This window comes from Botrytis deweyae (genome assembly GCF_014898535.1).
Source record: "Botrytis deweyae strain B1 chromosome Unknown BDEW_015, whole genome shotgun sequence".
NCBI lineage: Eukaryota > Fungi > Ascomycota > Leotiomycetes > Helotiales > Sclerotiniaceae > Botrytis > Botrytis deweyae.
In genome coordinates this window covers 192,700-211,526 of record NW_024066222.1, presented here as the reverse complement: position 1 = coordinate 211,526, position 18,827 = coordinate 192,700, and the positions used below count along the sequence as shown (strand labels likewise).

Sequence of the window (18,827 nt, the reverse complement as noted above, 5' to 3'; positions counted from 1 at the left end):
ACGTTGTCGCTGCGTTCCCCGTGTTCGCGGTGTACAGATCACATGATCAAGAGTTTTCCATTCACCGCTTCCCTTTTCGCTCAGACGGTGCCGATACCCGTTTTCTAAAGCATTTCAGGCAGGGTCTAATTGTAATTTTTCCTCCCAAAACCCGCATGAATCTTGCCGGCCCCGCCAGATGAAGAACGGTCAATCGCCATCTTCTATTACATATCTTCAATCCCCAATGAGCGTGAAGAGAGTGGGGCCGCTCTCAGAGAGGTAGGCAAATATATCTTATATATATATAAGAGTGAGTCCTTCATGTTTTACCTCGGTTTCCTTCTGATCTCTGCAATTATACTATACTCGTCATTCACTCAAAGTTTCATGTCATATATGAAGATCTTTTCCTTTCGATATCTTTTATTAATATAATCCTCTTGTTTCGGATTGACATTTTCTTTTTCTTCTTACTTTGTTCTTTTTGTCAACGTACATTATCGAAGCTATTACAACAACAGATAAGCGCCGACAATAAGGGAAAGGATAGGAGGCTTCCTCACCTCAAAAATGACGGACTCGATATCGAGGCAAGAGACCCGCAAGTCAGGTGCATCAAAACCTGATTCGTCTCCTGGGCTACATCGATGTTTATCTGGAAATCACCTCGATGACACTTCGTATTATACAGGTCATCCTGGTGCATCTGAAGGGAAAACTGATCAAGATATGGAGCGCGATTCCACAATCGATTTGGAAGATACAGATACTGATGGCAACTCAAGTATATCGCCAGAAGTTATAGATGGGATTGAGGTTGAGAGAGATGTTGAATTGGGGAGAGAAAAGACGCAAAAGAGCACGAAAAGTGTGAGGGATCCAAACTTAGTCACTTGGGAAGGGCCACATGATCCAGAGAACCCTAAGAATTGGAAAATTGGACGTAAATGGGCTGCAGTCTTGGTAGTTTCAAGTTTCACCTTTATATCCCCAGTTTCCTCTTCCATGGTAGCCCCAGCTCTGACTTCCATAAGTTCGGATTTACATATTGAAAGTTCCATAGAGCAAAGTCTGGTGCTATCTATTTTCGTCCTGGCTTATGCGATTGGTGAGTCGATTCTATCGTGACAGTTTTAGACAGACACTGACATGAAAACAGGCCCATTGTTTCTTGGACCGCTGAGTGAAATGTTTGGACGAGTCATAATAGTGCAAGTTAGCAACCTTATGTACTTGTTTTTCAATCTCGGCTGTGGTTTGGCACAAACCAAGGGGCAATTGATTGCTTTCCGATTTCTTGCCGGGCTAGGTGGCTCTGCCCCTTTAGCTCTCGGAGGTGGAGTACTCAGTGATTTGTTCACAGCCGAAGAGCGTGGTAAAGCTATCTCTATATACTCTCTCGCTCCACTACTGGGGCCGGCAGTTGGTCCAATAGCAGGCGGGTTTATAGCCGAGAATACTACCTGGAGATGGGTCTTTTACGCAACTACAATTGCAGATGCGGTCATTCAAATAATAGGGTTGTTCTACCTCCAAGAAACATTTGCACCTGTTTTACTCGGACGTAAGAAGAATAAGCTCATCAAAGAGACTGGAAATCAAGATCTTCACACAGAATGGGATGTTCCAGACAGAACTATTTTCAAGGCTCTTTCTGTTAGTCTGACGCGACCTTTCAAACTACTTGGTATGCTTAATCATTTCATCACAATCCACTATTCTTTTTATCGTCACAATCTTCATACAAGCATGAGAGAAAAGCCTCAAGGCTCAGTAGTTGGATAAAGAACTATGCTGGAGAAGAAAGTATCTTCCTAGCACGGTCGTATTTACACATAAGGCAATGATCACGTAGTCGTAAATCTGGCATTGAGTAACTCTTTTGCCCGCGATCCTATAAATCCTGTCTTTACTGACTTGCCGATCATCTAGGAACGCAAATCATCATCCAGGTGTTAGCAGTATATATGGCTTACCTCTATGGTATCATGTATCTCGTACTCTCCACGTTTCCCGGATTATGGGAAGGCGTATATAACGAAAGTGTTGGGATGGGTGGGCTTAACTATATTTCTTTGGGAGTCGGTTTCTTCTTAGGTACGCAAATATGTGCACCAGCACAAGACAGGATTTATCGAGCGCTGAAAGCACGTAACAACGGAGTGGGAAAGCCCGAATTTCGAGTCCCTCTAATGATTCCTGGTGCTTTGCTTGTGCCAGTAGGGCTCTTTTGGTATGGATGGTCGGCTCAAGCTAAAACTCATTGGATTGTGCCGAATATTGGAGCGGCAATTTTTGCAGCAGGAACCATTATCGGATTCCAATGCATTCAAACTTATATAGTCGACTCCTATACCAAGTATGCTGCAAGTGCTGTCGGAGCAGCAACTGTTTTGAGAAGTTTGGCTGGTTTCGGTTTCCCATTGTTCGCCCCGTACTTGTATGCGGCGTTAGATTATGGGTGGGGTAATAGTTTGATCGGATTTGTCGCGATCGGGTTGGGGTGGCCAGCTCCTATTTTGCTGTGGATATATGGCGAGAGACTTCGCACGAGAAGTACATTTGCAGCTGGATAAGACAAATGCGGAAATGTACGACTGGTAGGATGGGGGCATGGGGTTATGATTGGCGGGTCGGATCCGAGCGTGATCGTATGAGTGGACGAAAATGACAAGCATAACCATATGGAGTTTCTGGGCGATTTTTAAGGTCAAACGGCAGTTTAAAAAATACCCTTTTGCGGATCAAATTGATGAGCATATATAGCAATAGTAATACGATGATTGTTGAATTGGAGAACGAAATGGCGTCTGTGTTCTTGAATGACCAGATAGAGTTATGAGCCTGACAAGTGTATACTTCGGTCATCATTGCTATGAGAAATGTCTTGCTATATTGTATGCGAATCCTTATTGCAATGATGTTATTCGGTTGAACATTCTTCCTACAAATCTTAAACGAGAATGAGTAGTAGACTATGCCACTACAAACTTTGATCTGATACTTCGTCGACTGAGCGGCATTCAGAAACTAGTGAAGATTGCGCAATTTTGTCGGTGTCCAAGAGGGCGTTGAAAATAAAACGTACTGCGGATTCTTTCCGTGTCAGCAGTAGACAAGGAGTTTAAGTAGACATGGAGTTTACTTCCGCCGGCTTCCGGATTACTTCCAAGTCACGGAACTTTGGGAGCTTCATGTCCAGTCGCAACGATATCGACACCAATGTCTAGAATTACCATCAACAATGAAACATTCGACGTCCTTAACTCCTAGCTTTCGGAGAACAGGCAATATGACAATGCGATACTACACTAACAACGCATCGCTTTGGGTGAGGAACCCCCCATCTTTCAATGTCCAAGATTTGCTTCGACAAGGGAATATGTGGTTGCCAAGAATCTCACTCAGAACTAATTCTTCCTTTGGAATCTCGAATGTCGACAGGTTCATACTAGTTGAGAAAGAGGACAGGATTGTATGATGAGTCAACGATGATGACATAGATCTCGGAATTCCGTCCACTGCCAGTCGAGAGTGTTTGTCCGGATATACATACTTATCACCATAAAGTTGATCTGGTTCGATGTAGTCGCGAAGGATCAGGATCCCGAATTCGTCATGACGGGTTTGGCTTAAGGTTAACGGTCAACCGTCTGGGCTAGCCGAAAACGACATATCCATACCTATGTTGATTGCGTGTAAGACATGGCAGTGAGAGGGATTATGAGATCCTATACGGTGAGAATGCGGCACAGCGGTTCTTTATAAACATAGATGCCAATCACGCCTCAACTGAGATCCATGGGACTCAGCTAGTGGAAATCTCGAGCGTATGGGATAATATGACGATATCGTCAGCTCTGCTCTAGCACCTAGGCATCTCTTGGTTTGGAGAGTCTCGAAGCTTACATAGCCACAAATGAAGCTTTAAGGGTTTTGCGCACTATTATTCATGGTGCATCTACCTGCAGTCGCCGATCTTTGAAGAAAATAAGACTCGTAAATGCAGGGCCAAAATGCTCACTGCACGCGTGGAAGCGTGCAAGGGCGTTGTGTGTCTGCAAGGTTGGGGCACGAGGAACCAAGGGACCAAGGCCGTCAGCACAAGTGAGAATGATTCCTCCACCAGTGCTGACAAGCAGTAGCGACAGTAATAATATGATAGATAGATAGCGCGGCCCTACAGGGCATAAGGAAAAGGAAGGATCTTGACGAGTTGGAGAGAATGATGGCCCCGCAATAGAGAAAAAACCCTCAGCGGCAAGCGGACACTACGTACATTAAATAGCATCGATTTTATCAATTCGGAGACACATACTTTATTATCGCCGAAATTAATAAGAGTTACATTGAAGCAACATGACATTGAATTGAAAGATTTATATAATGGAAATGTTGGATATATGTTGGGTTGGAGTGAGCAAAAGAAAGTAATCTACATGCGTTTAGACATTTTGTCTGTTGACCTTATTGATAATCTGTCTTGACCAATCAGATCTATGCATTAGAAATTTCCTCGAATCCAATTGATATCTCCACTCTTTACATCCCCCCTCCCCCAATCACAAGTCAACCACTCTTATCAATCTAGAAGATTGATGGCAGCAGCATTCCATTTCTTTGCTTTACTTGGGCATTGCGCTTCATGAGAGAACATACCTATCTGCCCATATGAGAATCATCTCCATATCTAGGAAGAATCATTACTTCAACCTCCAGGAAATCAACTCGAAGGAGGATTCTTCTTCTACTTGTACATTCTTGAACACGGCCAAAAGTTCCATGGAACGATTAGTTGCGATAAGGACCCGAGTATATTTGTGCCTATCGCTTTAACGTAGGAAGGACAGAGATAGGAAACCGCTCTGCTTACAGCTTCAAAAGGGTTAATGGTCTAGGGTAACATTCCCTCAGAATTGGCAGCTAGAAAGGATAGGTCCGCGCGTGTGTACTCCGTAAATACTTATCGGATCGGATAAGCCTTGTCTACCGGCTACCAGGGACCCGCAGCGCACCACCGTACATCGCATCAATACCCATCAACGGATTGATACGGATAACGTCGAGGGGATAAGCTGAGGATCCTGCCCCTCTCTCGCGCTGGATGGCTGACGTACGGGATGCGGGTCATGTTGATGGAGGATCGTCGTCCTCGTTGAATAATGTCAAGATCAAACCGGAGAGTAATGTGACGACTGATCGGGAAAGCTCGACGTCGAATAAAAGATCGAGGAGTAGCAGAGATGCCGCTGCGATTAAGAGAAGGTGTGTTTCAACAGCTTGTGTCGCATGTAGGAAGCGCAAATCCAAATGCGATGGAAACACACCAAGTTGCGCAGCTTGCTCAAGTGTATATGGGACTGGTATGTTCATCTCATATCTTCAATTGATCGGTGGCAATTGGCCTGCAAGACTAGCTGAGTACTTGGACTGACATTGTGAATTGACAGAATGTGTATACGATCCCTTATCAGACCATAGAAGGAAAGGCGTATATAAAGAAAAGATCGATAGTCTGAAGACTCGAAATTCTACTCTACAAACATTGATACAAGCGATATTGAATGCCGCCGAAGAAGATGTGCCAAATTTGGTCCGCCAAATCCGGACGTGTGAAAGTCTCGATGATGTAGCGGAAAACATTCTGAAACAAGACCAAGCCTTCGAAGACGATGATGATGATATGGACGATAACATAGCATTTACGTCATCTAGTTTGCCGACTTTCGAGACTCAATTATCGGGAAAGATGGGTGAATTGAGGTTAGAAAATGGTTCGGTAAGGTTCTTGGGAGGCACCTCGAATTTGATTTATGTCGATGCAGCGAGTGTTGAACATGGGGACGCTTTGGAAACGACTCAACAAGAGGAACCTCTCCTGTCATGGACTACAGTCACAAGTGATACAGAGGTCATCGTTCATTTGATTAATATGTATTTTACATGGCACTATCCATATTTTACGACATTGAGTAAAACGCTGTGGGTTTTTCTTTTTCCATACTCCCCGATTCGAAGCTGACCCATTTCACTTTCCCATCGTCTTGTTTTGCTTCAAGAACTACTGACTGATTGATATTACTAGGTTTTACAAGGACTTTCTTTTGGTATGTTTACTTGCCAGACACTGGCTCATTGTGTTCCACATTCAAAACAGCCAGGATTAACGGAATCCAGGGAAAACCTCCAGTGACTCCAAAAAGAACAATGTACTGTTCATCATTATTAGTTAGTGAAGACTCAGCTTTCAATGTGATTATCTCCTAACGACTCTCAGGTCAATGCTATGCTGGCTCTGGGGTGTCATTTTACAAACTCTCCCCAAGCCTGTGCAGATCCAGGTGATACCGCTACTAAAGGTGATCATTATTTCGCGGAAGCGAAAAGACTATTTATTGAGAATGAAGAGTTCGAAAAACCGAGATTGACTACCATACAAGCTCTCTGGTGAGTATTTATCCTTATGTTCAAATATGTATATCTAACATGATGGCAGCTTGATGTCAGTTCGTGAGGCAGGTGCAGGCCGAGAAGGAAAAGGGTGGGTCTACTCTGGAATGGCATTCCGAATGGCTCAAGATATGGGTCTTAACCTGGATTCCGGAATCAATAAAAACAGTCCAAAGGAATTTCCCGTTGATGAAGACGAAATCGATGTTAGAAGAGTCACATTTTGGGGCTGGTATGTTGAACTGATTCAATATATTCTTTTTCATCATTGTTTAATTTGTTCCCTGACCACAAGTCCGATTTTTCTGGTCCTTCAACTCCTAGCTTTTACTTCTAATGCAATATTAATTCCTCATTTTCTTGAAATTCGTTCTTTGATAACCAATTACTGATTCTCCTCGATAGCTTTCTCTTTGACAAATGTTTCTCGAATTATCTAGGAAGACTTCCTCTGTTATCGGTGACTGACATCACCGTCCCAAAATATGATGTTAAAAAATTCGATGACGATGAAATCTGGTCACCTTACACAGATAATGGAATTGGTCAATTAAACTCCCAGCCATCAAGGACAAGAGCTGTAGCTTTACAGATTTCGAGTCTGTGTGAGATTAGTAGTGATCTTCTCACATTTTTTTACCATCCACAAAATGTTGAAAGGGGTGTTGGAAGATCACAGGAGTTAAAAAAGCTTAGCGAACTACAAACAAGACTCGAGGCTTGGAAGAGAGATTTACCCAAGGAATTTGAACCAAAGGAAGGACAATTACCTAACGTCCTTCTTATGCAGTATGCACTACTATATTTAAACTTCAACTCATTACTAATTTTGTATAGCATGTTTTTCCATCTTTTATACATCCATCTATTTCGGCCGTTCCTCAAATACAATCCAAGTACATCGCCTTTACCGACACATGTATCTCCCCGAAAACTTTGCACACAAGCTGCTGGCTCGATATCCAAGTTAATGCGTCTTTACAAGCGTATATATGGACTTCGACAAATTTGCAACATAGCAGTTTATATTGTTCACTCTGCTTGTACAATTCACCTCCTAAATCTCCCAGAAAAGACAGCGAAGAGAGACATAATTCACGGAGTCAAACATCTTGAGGAAATTGCCGATGATTGGCTTTGTGCACGCCGTACTCTTTCAATCCTCTCTGTTCTGGCTCGAAAATGGAGTATCGATCTTCCTACGGAAGCATCAGCTGTATTCTCTCGTACTGATAGCAGGTTTGGGTATTTCTCAACAGCTGATGTTCCATCGCCGAAAGCAGAGATAATAGCGACTACACCATCATCATCATCGTCACCTACTCATTTCCAGACTACTGTGCATTCTCAACCGCTCCTTGCAAGAAGTCAAACCCAGTTACAACAGAGTTTGTATAGCTATCCTCTCGATTCAGAAGTTCCACTTACGCAGAGTTTGATAAGCGATTTATCAGCGCAGTCTTCGCTGCCCAGACTCCAAAATGTTGTCTCGCCACCATCCGATCATACAGATTCCATCTCATATTCTACGACAACAAATCCCCTTCATATGTCACCTGTCTCTGCATATCCCCTCTCTCGTACAATCTATACCAACCCGACTCAACCTTTCGCTCCTAGTATCACGAATGCTACTTCTACGGCTAATAATAGCCCATTGACTAGTGGGAATAGAAGTGCAAATAGAAATGTTAGCCCTAGTACACTGTTCGGTGGGGTGGAGCAGCTAGTTCAAAGTCAGGATTGGTGGTTGCGGGATCAAGCGAGTTTAGTAGTTGGGTTTGAGAATTGGATGGGTGGAGGTGTTGGTATCGGTACAGGGCATAGTCATAGCTTGAGTGGTGATCTAGGCACTGGGACTGGCAACCCGTTTTATGATAATGGCAACCCCAATTCTGGGAACGGCGGTGGTAATACAGGTGCAGGGGGTGGCGGGGGCGCTAATAGAGGATTTAGGGATGACGACTGGTTCTCATAATTGCTATGGGTGTTTTGATATAATACGATATGATGTAATACGATGCTACTAGGATGGAGTTGAGAAGGGATTCTGTCGGGCTTTGACAGGGTGGTTAGGGTTATGATGATCAATGGTCATGATCGGGGCGGAAACAGGAGCCTGGCATGAATTCAGCTTAGGAGTTTTGTGGGATACCTGTGTTCTTGTCACAGTGGAATATTTTGATTTTTGATAAGATGAGGATTGTATGTACCAATGATTCATTATATATAGATGTGTATTTGGGATGATATGGTATGGTATGGAAAAAGATGGAGCATATTAGTACGGATAAGGTAAATAATTTGGAGTAGAAAAAACATTCGTATTCGATGGTTGGTTGGTTCGTTCTTTGAGACTAAAATGGGGTTGGAAGGAATGGATGGTAAGTTTTTGGATATGGTAAAAAGAGTGAAGGTTGGCTGGAAGATGAACCGACTCCCTTTTCTCCTATTTCAAGGATACTACTAGTATGTTGATATTGAAAAATGATTGTTTCGAGTGAATGGAATATAGATTGCGCTCTTACAATACCTACCTACCTTATTAGAAACTCCCAAAAATCATATCATATTCATCTCTTCATAAAACAAAAAAACATTTTGTAATTTTTAACTCTTGATTGTGTGTGTATGATTTAGAAAGATTAAATAAGTGACCAAACAGTAACTCAAATAACCTCTTCTACATCTTTCTCTTTTTCTTTCTTATCCTCATCCTCATCATCTCTTCCATTTTAATTCCAATTCCAATTCCAATTCTGATTTTCATATCCTATCTTATCTCTGTTCACATCTAATCATTCATATGCTCATACAATCCCTTCCCTTCCCTTCCCTTCCCTTTCCATCCATCCCTTCCTTTCCTTTCATCGTCCAACTCGATATGCAAAAGGGTATTTTATTATAAACCAAGTCCATCGATCGCTGTGCACCACGCAATGCAAAGTAAAGTAAAAAAAAAAGATTCTCCCTCTCCCATATATGCTCGCTCATAAAGGTATCGTATCATGCGTGTATTGTACGTCGCGCTTCGTTTCCTTGCGTTACATTGCTCGGTTTCTTCATCCTCTGATTCCTCGGCTTCTTTACCCGTGTGTTCTTTTGTTCGTTTCCGTGATTGCTTCTCCTTTCTATCTAATAGAATGAGTGCCTCCTTTTCTTCTTCTTTTTCGTTTCCAGTCCAATCCCTCCTAGCCGTTGTCTTGTCCCTTCCCTTTCCCTTTCTCCTGGCGCGGTCCCTCTTTCTCACCCCCAAACCTAACAAGCACCCCCTCAATGACTGGCACCAACTCCGTAATCCTAAAGGGTTTCGTCATAACCTCATCCATACCAGCCTCCAGCGCTTGTTGAATTTGTTCTGCTCTCGCGTTGGCAGTCACTGCCACAACTGGCACATGTCCTATCAGTTCTCTATTCTTTTCCATTTTGCGTATCTCCCTGGCGCATGTGAGACCGTCCATCACGGGCATTTCAATGTCGAGAAGAATGAGGGTGAGAGGAATGGGAGATTTTTGTGGTCGTGATTGCTGATGCAGTTGTGAAGGGTCCTGGGTTTGGTTTGGAATGCTGGTGTTCTGTGGGCTGGGTATTAGCATGAATCTTATGGGGAAATATGGCAAGAGAAGGAACGTGAAAAGGGACCATCTTACCTTTTTTGATACAACCACATTTGAATGATCCACTCTCTCGCTCATCCAATTCGTCTGACTTATAAACTCGATAGCTTCCTTTCCATGATTTGCTACGTGAACTGTACATCCCAACCGCTTCATTTGTGCCGCCAAGACCTTCTGATTAACTAAATTATCCTCCACGATCAATACACTCCACGAACTAGGCCTGAGAAAATCCGGAGTCTTGTTCGTTTTCGCCTTCTGGCTTTCTTCCTCCTCAAACCCAAATGAGTTGCGATTAGTAGGTAATCTTCCCTTCTCCTTCAAATCCAGGAGCTTATTCAACATGTTCTCTTCATGGTCCTTGATGCTTTTCGGAACATTCGTCGCAAGTCGCCCATTAGCTTCCAGATCCGAATTCATCTGCGATTCAACATCCAGAGTTTTTGCCCTTATCAATGCACGACGGCATTTAATGTAGAAAGCGAAAGTACTCCCAACCCCAAACTCTGATGCCACGCCGATTTCTCCACCTTGCAATTCGGTAAGTTGACGTGAGATAAACAGTCCAAGCCCAGATCCTCCATAATGCACATGAGTTCGAGGCGATGCTTGAGAGAAACGTGTGAACAAGTTCTTCTTCTCGGCAGGTGTTAACCCACAACCAGTATCTTTTATTTCGAATCGAAGATATATGATTTGACCTCTACCCCATTCCTTGCTATCGGTAATATTTGCTTTCGAAAACCTGGTAGGAGATGGGAAGTATTCGAAATTGGCCAATGACTCTAATAAAGGTGGTTCCAGGGAGGCACTTATGGAAACATGGATTTCTCGTGTCTTCTCGTCCTTGGTGAATTTGATAGCATTTGTCATGAGATTAATCAATACTTGAGTCAACCTACTTGAATCGAGCATGACACTGTCAACTTTCAACTCTTGAAATGACTTTTTGATGTCTAAATTGAGAGATATGGTATTCATTTGACATTCTCCGGCAAACATCCTGAGTCCTAGCTTTACCACCTCTACAGGTTTAGTAGAGACAGGTGTAATTGTAAGCAGATTTGAATCTAATTTGGAAATCATCAAAACATCATCAACAATTGATTTTTGGTGTTGAGCACAAAGTTGAATGGTTTCGGCGGCATCTATACCATCTTTCAAGATAGTCGCGAGTTGGCAATCGCGCTCCTCCAGATCCTTGTTTGCTGCTCTGTATTGTTTCAAAGATGATGAGATACCATCTGCACATTGAACGATAGCGCTGAGTGGATTGCGCATTTCGTGACTTGTTATGTCGATAAATGAATTTTGCTGGCGTCTTGTTTCTTCGTAATCTTTCAGTCGTCTGTCTTGAATCTCTTCAGCCCATTTGATTCTGGAGATATCTGTTGAGCCTATGTTGTGTCAGTAAAGATCAGTTATAAAGTCATAGATTTGGTTTTCGCTAGGGGAGAAAAGAGTCCTATCAAACTTACAGCCCATCACACTTTTCAACTTTCCGTTCTCATCATTCTCTCCAGAGAATGTACCCAATACCCAGCGCTGAATAGTCAATGTACTCCCGGCTATGTCCCCTATCCATGGTTGTTCCATACGTGTTTCTATTACAAATGGAGTAGCTTTCTCTACCAGCGCGAACCATTGCGATCTAAACTTCGGTCGGTCCAACTCATATATTGCATTCATCCATGAGAAGGGAATTTCTGCCAAGGTTTCGCTTTTTGCGAGACCAGAAATGTGAAACCATTGCTCATTCGCGTAGGTCAGTCTCCCTTCTGGATCGAGAATAGCTAGGCCACCAGGAGCAAGGTCACTGAATCTTCTGAAGTTTCGTTCGATTTCGTTGGCCTGGTTTGTGCGAAGTAAAAGTTGTTCAGAGAGCTCTGCACGATCTTCCATTTCTTTAGCGAATCTTTTTTGGAGCGTGATATCGGTGCAATATCCCATGATGCTCTTGATACTTCCATCCAAAGAAAATTCGTGCTGGTAACTCGCCAGAATCCAATTCTCATACTCATCGCCAGTGATAGGATCATACCATGGCTTGACGAGTTGAAGCTCACCAGACCACGGCTGATTACGAGTGGTGAGTTTCTCCCAACCCTTCATCATAGTCGGAATGCTAGATGGAGCAATCGTATCCATCCAAGACATTCTAGAAGCCGTATCGCGAGGCAGGTCCGTAATCTCGTAATAACGATCGTTGGCTTCGAGCAATGTACCATCGCTATCAACTGAAAATAAAGCGACAGGTGAAACTTCGGCGATACGTTGCAATCTTCCTTTCTGAAAAGCTAACTCTTCAGAGAGTTTCATACGCTCAGCAGCAGCGATTTCTGCAGCATCGGTACCACGTCGGATTTCGTCCTGGAAAAGTGTGACCGAGGCTAGAGAATTTGCCAATTGTCTGTTCAAGATTTTGACGAAAGACTCGTAATCGGCATCAAACGGTCTCCTGGGGTTCACACCAATAACTAAAAAGCCCAAAGTGTTTTCAGCATTAGTTGGTCTCAACGGCAATACCACAGCCTCTCGTGGCGGCTCGCCAAACCCTCTCCAGTTATATCCTCGTGTCAAGCCGACTGGAAGCATACTATCTGAAAGTGACAACAAAGTTGGTTGGCGTGTTTTCATGGCCTCTCTCAAGGCTGGCACATATCCTCCCAGATGTCTTTTTAGATCGAGTCTGCTTTGAGCGCTTACATGTCCTTCCGGAACACCTAACGAGCCTTCTAAAATAACAGACTTGATACTCGTAGAACTATCAGAAGAAATCGACCCTCTCGACGATGTTGCATCATTCTCAATATCATCGAGGACCGAGTAAAGCAAAACAAATGGGAAGTCATATTCGTTCTCGGCAAGACCGCCAAGCATCAATTTCCAAAAATCCGACACAGATTGAGCAAGAGCTGTTTCTTCGCCGACTTTCAAGAGTGTTCTCATCCTTCGATTGCTCACTACCTTTTGGGTCGTCTCAAAGGGTGCGTTGTAAACGCCCAGGAGCTCAGGGCTAGGGCCGGCTTTCCAGATGGGCGTCAAGCTCCAGGAGTAAAAAGTTTCCTCGACAAATCCTTGACGCTCTAGGGGTAACATTTGATCTGTCATGGCGATTCCTCTCCCTGTCCGTCTACATTCATTGAAAATCTCGCCAACCTCCTCCCAAATCTCTGCGAAAGGACCTCGAGCGCCTGTCCCCATCAAACGTGGATGCTTCTGACCAGCTACAGTCTCCGCGTAAGTTTGATTGTACAATACGGTCAACTCTTCACCCCAGAAAATAGCAGCAGGATGGGGGTTGGCAATCACCATGTTCACGATCTGGCGGAATTCGGGTGACCAGCTGTTCATGGGACCCAAAGGTGTCGAAGACCAGTCCACACCTCGAGTGAAGACGATGTGGTCAGAGAGATAACCTTCGGGACGCTCGATTGTCCAGTCTGCAACTGGAGACTCGGTGGCCCAATCTGAGGATGGTCCCCCGACCATCTCACTCATAATGACATCTTCATTTTGATTTTGTGCGCCACTTGCCGGGCTGTTTAAATTTGACACTTGGACATCTTTTAAGGCTGCAATTGTCTTGTCGGAGAAGGTTGTGCTCAAAGTTCCCTTTTGGCTGTGAGGGTAATTACTAAATATAAGATCTCTCAACTCAACATCAATTTTGTTACCACAAATTAAAACCCATCTCTTCCGGATTGTGAATCCAGACCAGAGAAACCCATTGTATGAGAATGATTGGCCTGGGTAATCTTCACTGGTTTGTTTCTGGACGAAGTCCTTGATTAGAGATCTGAAGGTTGTAGAGGCAGGTCCCCCAGAATGAAGTGTTGGAGAAGTCTGTCCTTCAGAGTTTGTAGATATGGTACTCGTGAGAAGAATATTGGACTGGAAAGCTTTGTTCATGTATTCTGGATCCAAATTATCTCCAAGGGCATTATGGCGCAAAAGATCAAATATCAGAGTGGGTTTAGGGTCGAAATTTAGAAAGTCTGTAAGACCTATTGTATTGAGTTCTTCATGTTCTCCTGGGGTATCAGATTCGGAATCAAGTAGATCTTCCTCATTGGCGCTTGATTGACAATATTCGGCGTCTCGTAAAGGCGACTGTGTATGGGTTGGTGAATCAGACAGCATAAGTTTTTGGGCCTTCCTTGACCTGGGTGACATCGAATGTTTATGTATTTTTCAGAAATTCCGCAGGTCCATCAGCACAAAGATGTTGAAATGTCACTTCCTTTGCCGATGCCCAATGTAAAATCGACAGGGAAGTAATCCGGCAGTGAATCTTTGTGGGTGTTGTTGGTTTTGAGATAAAACTGCTAGGATCTTGACATATTGGTAGGCGGTCGGTTGGGTAGAGGTTTCGGTGGAGGCAGTAAGTGTCCACGGGTATGTATGTATGTATGGGAGATCTTTGAAGCGAAGAGTGAATGTGGGTGGTTGGTGGAGGTAATGAGTGAGTATCGACGAGGAGTGATATACTGTTATTGCTTATTCCTAGAATCTGTTTCAATCGGGTTGGGATAGATCAAATGGATTAAAAGAAAGACGACAAGAAGAACAGTGTTTCTTGAGGTGAGGAATAGTCAGAATCAACAGCGTTAGGTGTTTGCAAGCTAAATGAACGATTTTAGATGATAAGCCTTAGATGAAGGGGAATTGAAATGAATTTGAAGCTATAGCTTCAATGTAGTGTGAAGAGAAGACGCATTCGAACAATAAATGAATGGATGGACGGATGGACGGATGGATAGATGGCATGTATGTGTGTATAGGTGTGTGTATGGATGTGTGTATGGATGTGTGTATGTATGGATGACTGAATGAATGAGGTTGAAGGCTCCTCGAAACCTTTCCTTTCTCTTTTGCTGTCGAACACTCGAAATACTTGGAATTGTTTCGATTCCCTTTTGGTGAACATTAAGATATTTCTCTTCTTCTCCTCTTTTACTCTTTTCTCTCTTTACAAGTGGGCAAGAATGGATATTATTGATCACGATAGATTTTCCCGATTAACATCCGTATGCTGAATTTTAAAGCCCCCCCCCCCTCCCTTTGAGAAACGGATAGAAAAATAGAAAAGAAAAAAACCCTGGAGGGAAAGTTCCATAGGATGAGTTTAGCGGCTACCTTGATGTTTCGATCAATCTAGACCCTTTGGAGTGATATATTAGGTGATCAACTTACAGAACCGAGAGAATTTGACTGTGCCACAGCGGCATAAAAATTGGTCTGTCAGATGTGAAAGGAATTTTAAAGACCGAGAGGACCGAGTATGTTAACAGATAGATACAGATAAATACAGACAAATACCATCATTAGATGCCATAGTGACTATTTGTTATATGATTCAAAACTATGTTATTTTCTCAGATATAAGAAGAGAAGGCGTTAGATAGTAGCATCAAAGCGAGGGTCCTACTCGAGTACATACTAACAACTTGACCAGGAACCGAAGCAACCCCTTCATCAGTAACAAAACGATGAAACCCCATCCAATACCAACTCCAGAGCCTACAGAGCATGGAAAATTCTACATTGGCTACTCTATCTAGTGTGTCTAGTACAAGGAACATGCTAGAATTCATATATGGCCGATATTGACCGAGGCTTTTTCCCAAGAGAAAGCAAAATCTATCAATGTGATAGATATTCGTGCTCAACGCGAGGACAACACGTTGTTCCCTTAATTTGATATGCAACGCCACAGTAATACGATCCCATTCAGTATCCAAATTGCAATCAGCACCTGCAATGGATGATCTGAACTGCCGGCGCTGGAGCGGCGTAGCCCTAAGACGCTAATCACATATTGAGTCCCTACACAAGGGCCAAAAAGTATAATCTGATTTGGTTTTGTCCATTTTCGATTGTCGTTTTTGATCTTTCACTGTCACTCTCTTTCAATTGCTGTACCACATGTTTAGCATGTGATCTAATGCCCTCGCATTCCTCTACTCATCCTGTATCCAAACCATGAGACGCTATTGAATAAGAATCAGGTCATAATTGCATTTTTGGCTTCAAAATTAGTGTAACGGTCTATTCAACGCTGTTCAGGCACATGGATGCACTTCGCACTGAGCACTATTTATGAGGCAGGTGCCGCCCAAGCTACCTAGCACCCAGCTAAATATCTAGGTATGTGCAGGAGAAAAAAGCTAGGGGTGTTGAGCTGCACTGCACTGCAATGTCTATCTATTAGTCCACTAGTCTTTGATGGGGCCCATGGGGTCTCGTATTAAGAAGAATTGGCTATAAAGATACCTAGACATCAAGAGGATCAGAATGCTAGAATGGTTTTCTTTCCCAATTCGAATTACAGTACTGTATTCCTATTCCTATTCCTGTTCCTATTCCTGTTCCTATTCCTAGTATTCCTAGCATGGGGAGTTTCTATTAGAATATAATATTCGCGGTTCGGTTTTTCCTTCCCAGTGTTTTTCTCCAGATTGCATAAGGAGTGCAAACGGACGTGTGGTCCCATACATGCCGATCCATGACTTGGCATTCCTTATCGATGAAGGGATTTCTTATCAGTTCATCAGCGCTTGATGCGGTTATGTTTCCTCTCGTTGGTGGGTGTACGGATTGAGGGGTAGCTAAAGAAAAAGAGCGTTGAGTTAGAAGGTGCTGTGCATCAGAAAAAACTTCATCGTGATTCCGGTTAATATCAATACATCAAGCCACGCTAGTATCTAAAAATATGAGATCCATTTTAGACGATGAAGGATTAGGTACTTATCAGTCTATGATTGGTTTTGATAATCACTTTGAGGGAATATTTGAATCTCGAAATATGATTGGAGAGTACCATTTCATGAAGATAGCTTCATCAGGTGACAACATACTCACGAGCAACTCCCTATGCTACTTGTTAACTTTACAACCCATAGATGGGACAAGTTGTTTGAAAATGTTGTATTGGGCTCAATTTTTCAACATAAATGAGTCAAGTCAATGAGTTATTGGAGACAGAACTCATGTCCTGAGCAATCTTCAGTTCAACTCGTTGATCCTTTTTAGGCAACCATAACCTATGCATGTGTGACAACGGCACAGCATGAGTCGTCTATGATATAAGTCCACTGAAATGGGCGTTCTACTCTTTCATCCTTCTCTGACACCCTCTCTTCCACCTTCTTTCACACACTTCATCACGCAGCACTGATGTGGGAATTTCTCTCTCAAGAATACTAACAACGAACATCAAAACCTCAGCCCAATAGACCATAGTTCAACTATGGATAACCAGACCAGGAATAACCACTTTACCTTCGACTTTACCACTCCTGCCATTGATCTAGCCTCGCAACTCCCCACTCCACCTCCAAGAAACATCCATCTCAAACCCACCACTCCCCGCCTCCAACTTCTCTCTCCATTCTATTCCGGCGTTATCCCAGCTGAAATACGCTCCCTAATTTTCTCCTACGTTCTCACTCCCACTCCAATCCCAAACACAGACTACGACCCCAACACCAATTACGCACGCCCAGGCTTCACATGCCGCACAAAACTGCACCTCTCCCTCCTCCGAACATGTCGACGTATCTACCTCGAAACCTACCACCTCCCCCCGACATCCATCCCCCACGTATTCTGGCACGCGCGACATCCCCCCTCCGCTAAGCCTCCCCGCAGCGAACACTCCTATTTCCCCCGTCTCCCAGACCACCAGCTCGCGCTCCTCAGATCCATCCATCTCCACACCCAACTCTACTGGCTCCAAGATTTCCTCCGTCCCCTCACCTCCGCACACTATCTCCAAAACATCACCCATCTCAAACTCACCATCCGAAGAGGCGATTGGTGGTGGAACGAGCGAAACGAAGCTCTAGCCATCAATCCCTACCGCGGCAATGCCGATCTCGCCAGCATGCGCGGAGACATGGAGCGCTCGCGCCGCGGCGAGGCGCCCGCCTGGCAAGCTGGGAAATGGGGCGCGTCGCTTGCGGGATTCCCGCAGCTCGAGGTGCTAGAGATGGAGTTTGAGACGAGCGAGGAGAAGAGAGAGGAGTTGAAAATGATTGTGGAGTGGGCCCGGACGTGGGAATTTCCCATGGGAAAAAGAGGTGTGTTGAGTACGCGTAAATATGCAAATGCGCGTGCGGGGGATGAAACTGCAAAGGGTGAGTTGGGGGATGTGAAGATGTGGGAGTGGAGAGGTAAGGTGGTGCATTGGAGTGAAGTCTGTCCCTATTGTGTGGGTAATGCTTGTCAGCGGACGGCACCTGCGAAAGGGAAGAATGGGGATAAGTGTCGGGAAAGAAAAGGTTTGATTGAGAGGGGAGAAGGTCCTATGTTGGTTGTTATGGAGTTGAAATGGAAATTAAGAGGTCATCCAGTGGGTGAAGAGAGCAATGGATTGGTTGAAGAAGAGGACGATGACCAAATGGTGGATTTGGATGAGAGTAGTGATGATGAAGACGAGATGGACTGGGGAGAGGAGGATGAGGATTAAATGAAGAATGCCAGGATAGTGATGATGGTTGGAATGGGCCTTCATACAAACCTATCAGTGCACAAGGAACTCTTTTGAAATAAAAGTTCCTTGAACGAACGGCATTACAGGCGTCTGTGAGGAAGAAGCGCTTGTGAGATGATCATAATACTACATCAAGGACAAATGTGAGCGAAGAGTGTAACAAGTACCTGGTTGAGTCTTTGGAGTATCTCAGTACACCCATAGCAAGCCAATATATCAAATTTGATTGAAACTTATATTCCTAGTCACAGACACAAATCACATTATTTAAAAACAGCAAC

The 18,827-nt window shown here is 43.8% G+C and overlaps 4 protein-coding genes across 4 annotated transcripts; 3 read left to right on the top strand and 1 right to left on the bottom strand.

The window, feature by feature from the left end:
* The first annotated feature begins 338 nt into the window (after positions 1-338).
* On the top strand, positions 339-3,203 carry EAE98_006766 (uncharacterized protein). Its single transcript, XM_038954389.1, has 3 exons — positions 339-1,090; positions 1,142-1,669; positions 1,915-3,203. The coding sequence occupies exons 1-3, from the start codon at positions 553-555 to the stop codon at positions 2,556-2,558; spliced, it is 1,710 nt and encodes a 569-aa protein (XP_038809069.1). The 5' UTR covers positions 339-552; the 3' UTR covers positions 2,559-3,203.
* A 1,170-nt stretch (positions 3,204-4,373) lies between these two features.
* EAE98_006765 (uncharacterized protein) lies at positions 4,374-8,954 on the top strand. Its single transcript, XM_038954388.1, has 7 exons — positions 4,374-5,345; positions 5,433-5,964; positions 6,078-6,210; positions 6,260-6,429; positions 6,479-6,664; positions 6,838-7,221; positions 7,270-8,954. Exons 1-7 carry the CDS (start codon positions 5,087-5,089, stop codon positions 8,408-8,410), a joined length of 2,805 nt encoding a protein of 934 aa, XP_038809068.1. The 5' UTR covers positions 4,374-5,086; the 3' UTR covers positions 8,411-8,954.
* Positions 8,955-9,048: 94 nt separating this feature from the next.
* Positions 9,049-15,078, bottom strand: EAE98_006764 (uncharacterized protein). Its single transcript, XM_038954387.1, has 3 exons — positions 11,528-15,078; positions 10,083-11,446; positions 9,049-10,007 (listed from the first exon to the last, which is right to left on the bottom strand). The coding sequence occupies exons 1-3, from the start codon at positions 14,223-14,225 to the stop codon at positions 9,624-9,626; spliced, it is 4,446 nt and encodes a 1,481-aa protein (XP_038809067.1). The 5' UTR covers positions 14,226-15,078; the 3' UTR covers positions 9,049-9,623.
* Positions 15,079-17,301: 2,223 nt separating this feature from the next.
* Positions 17,302-18,522, top strand: EAE98_006763 (uncharacterized protein; the record flags this gene model as incomplete). The annotated part of the gene is made up of 1 exon (XM_038954386.1): positions 17,302-18,522. One exon carries the CDS (start codon positions 17,302-17,304, stop codon positions 18,520-18,522), a length of 1,221 nt encoding a protein of 406 aa, XP_038809066.1.
* Positions 18,523-18,827: the final 305 nt, after the last annotated feature.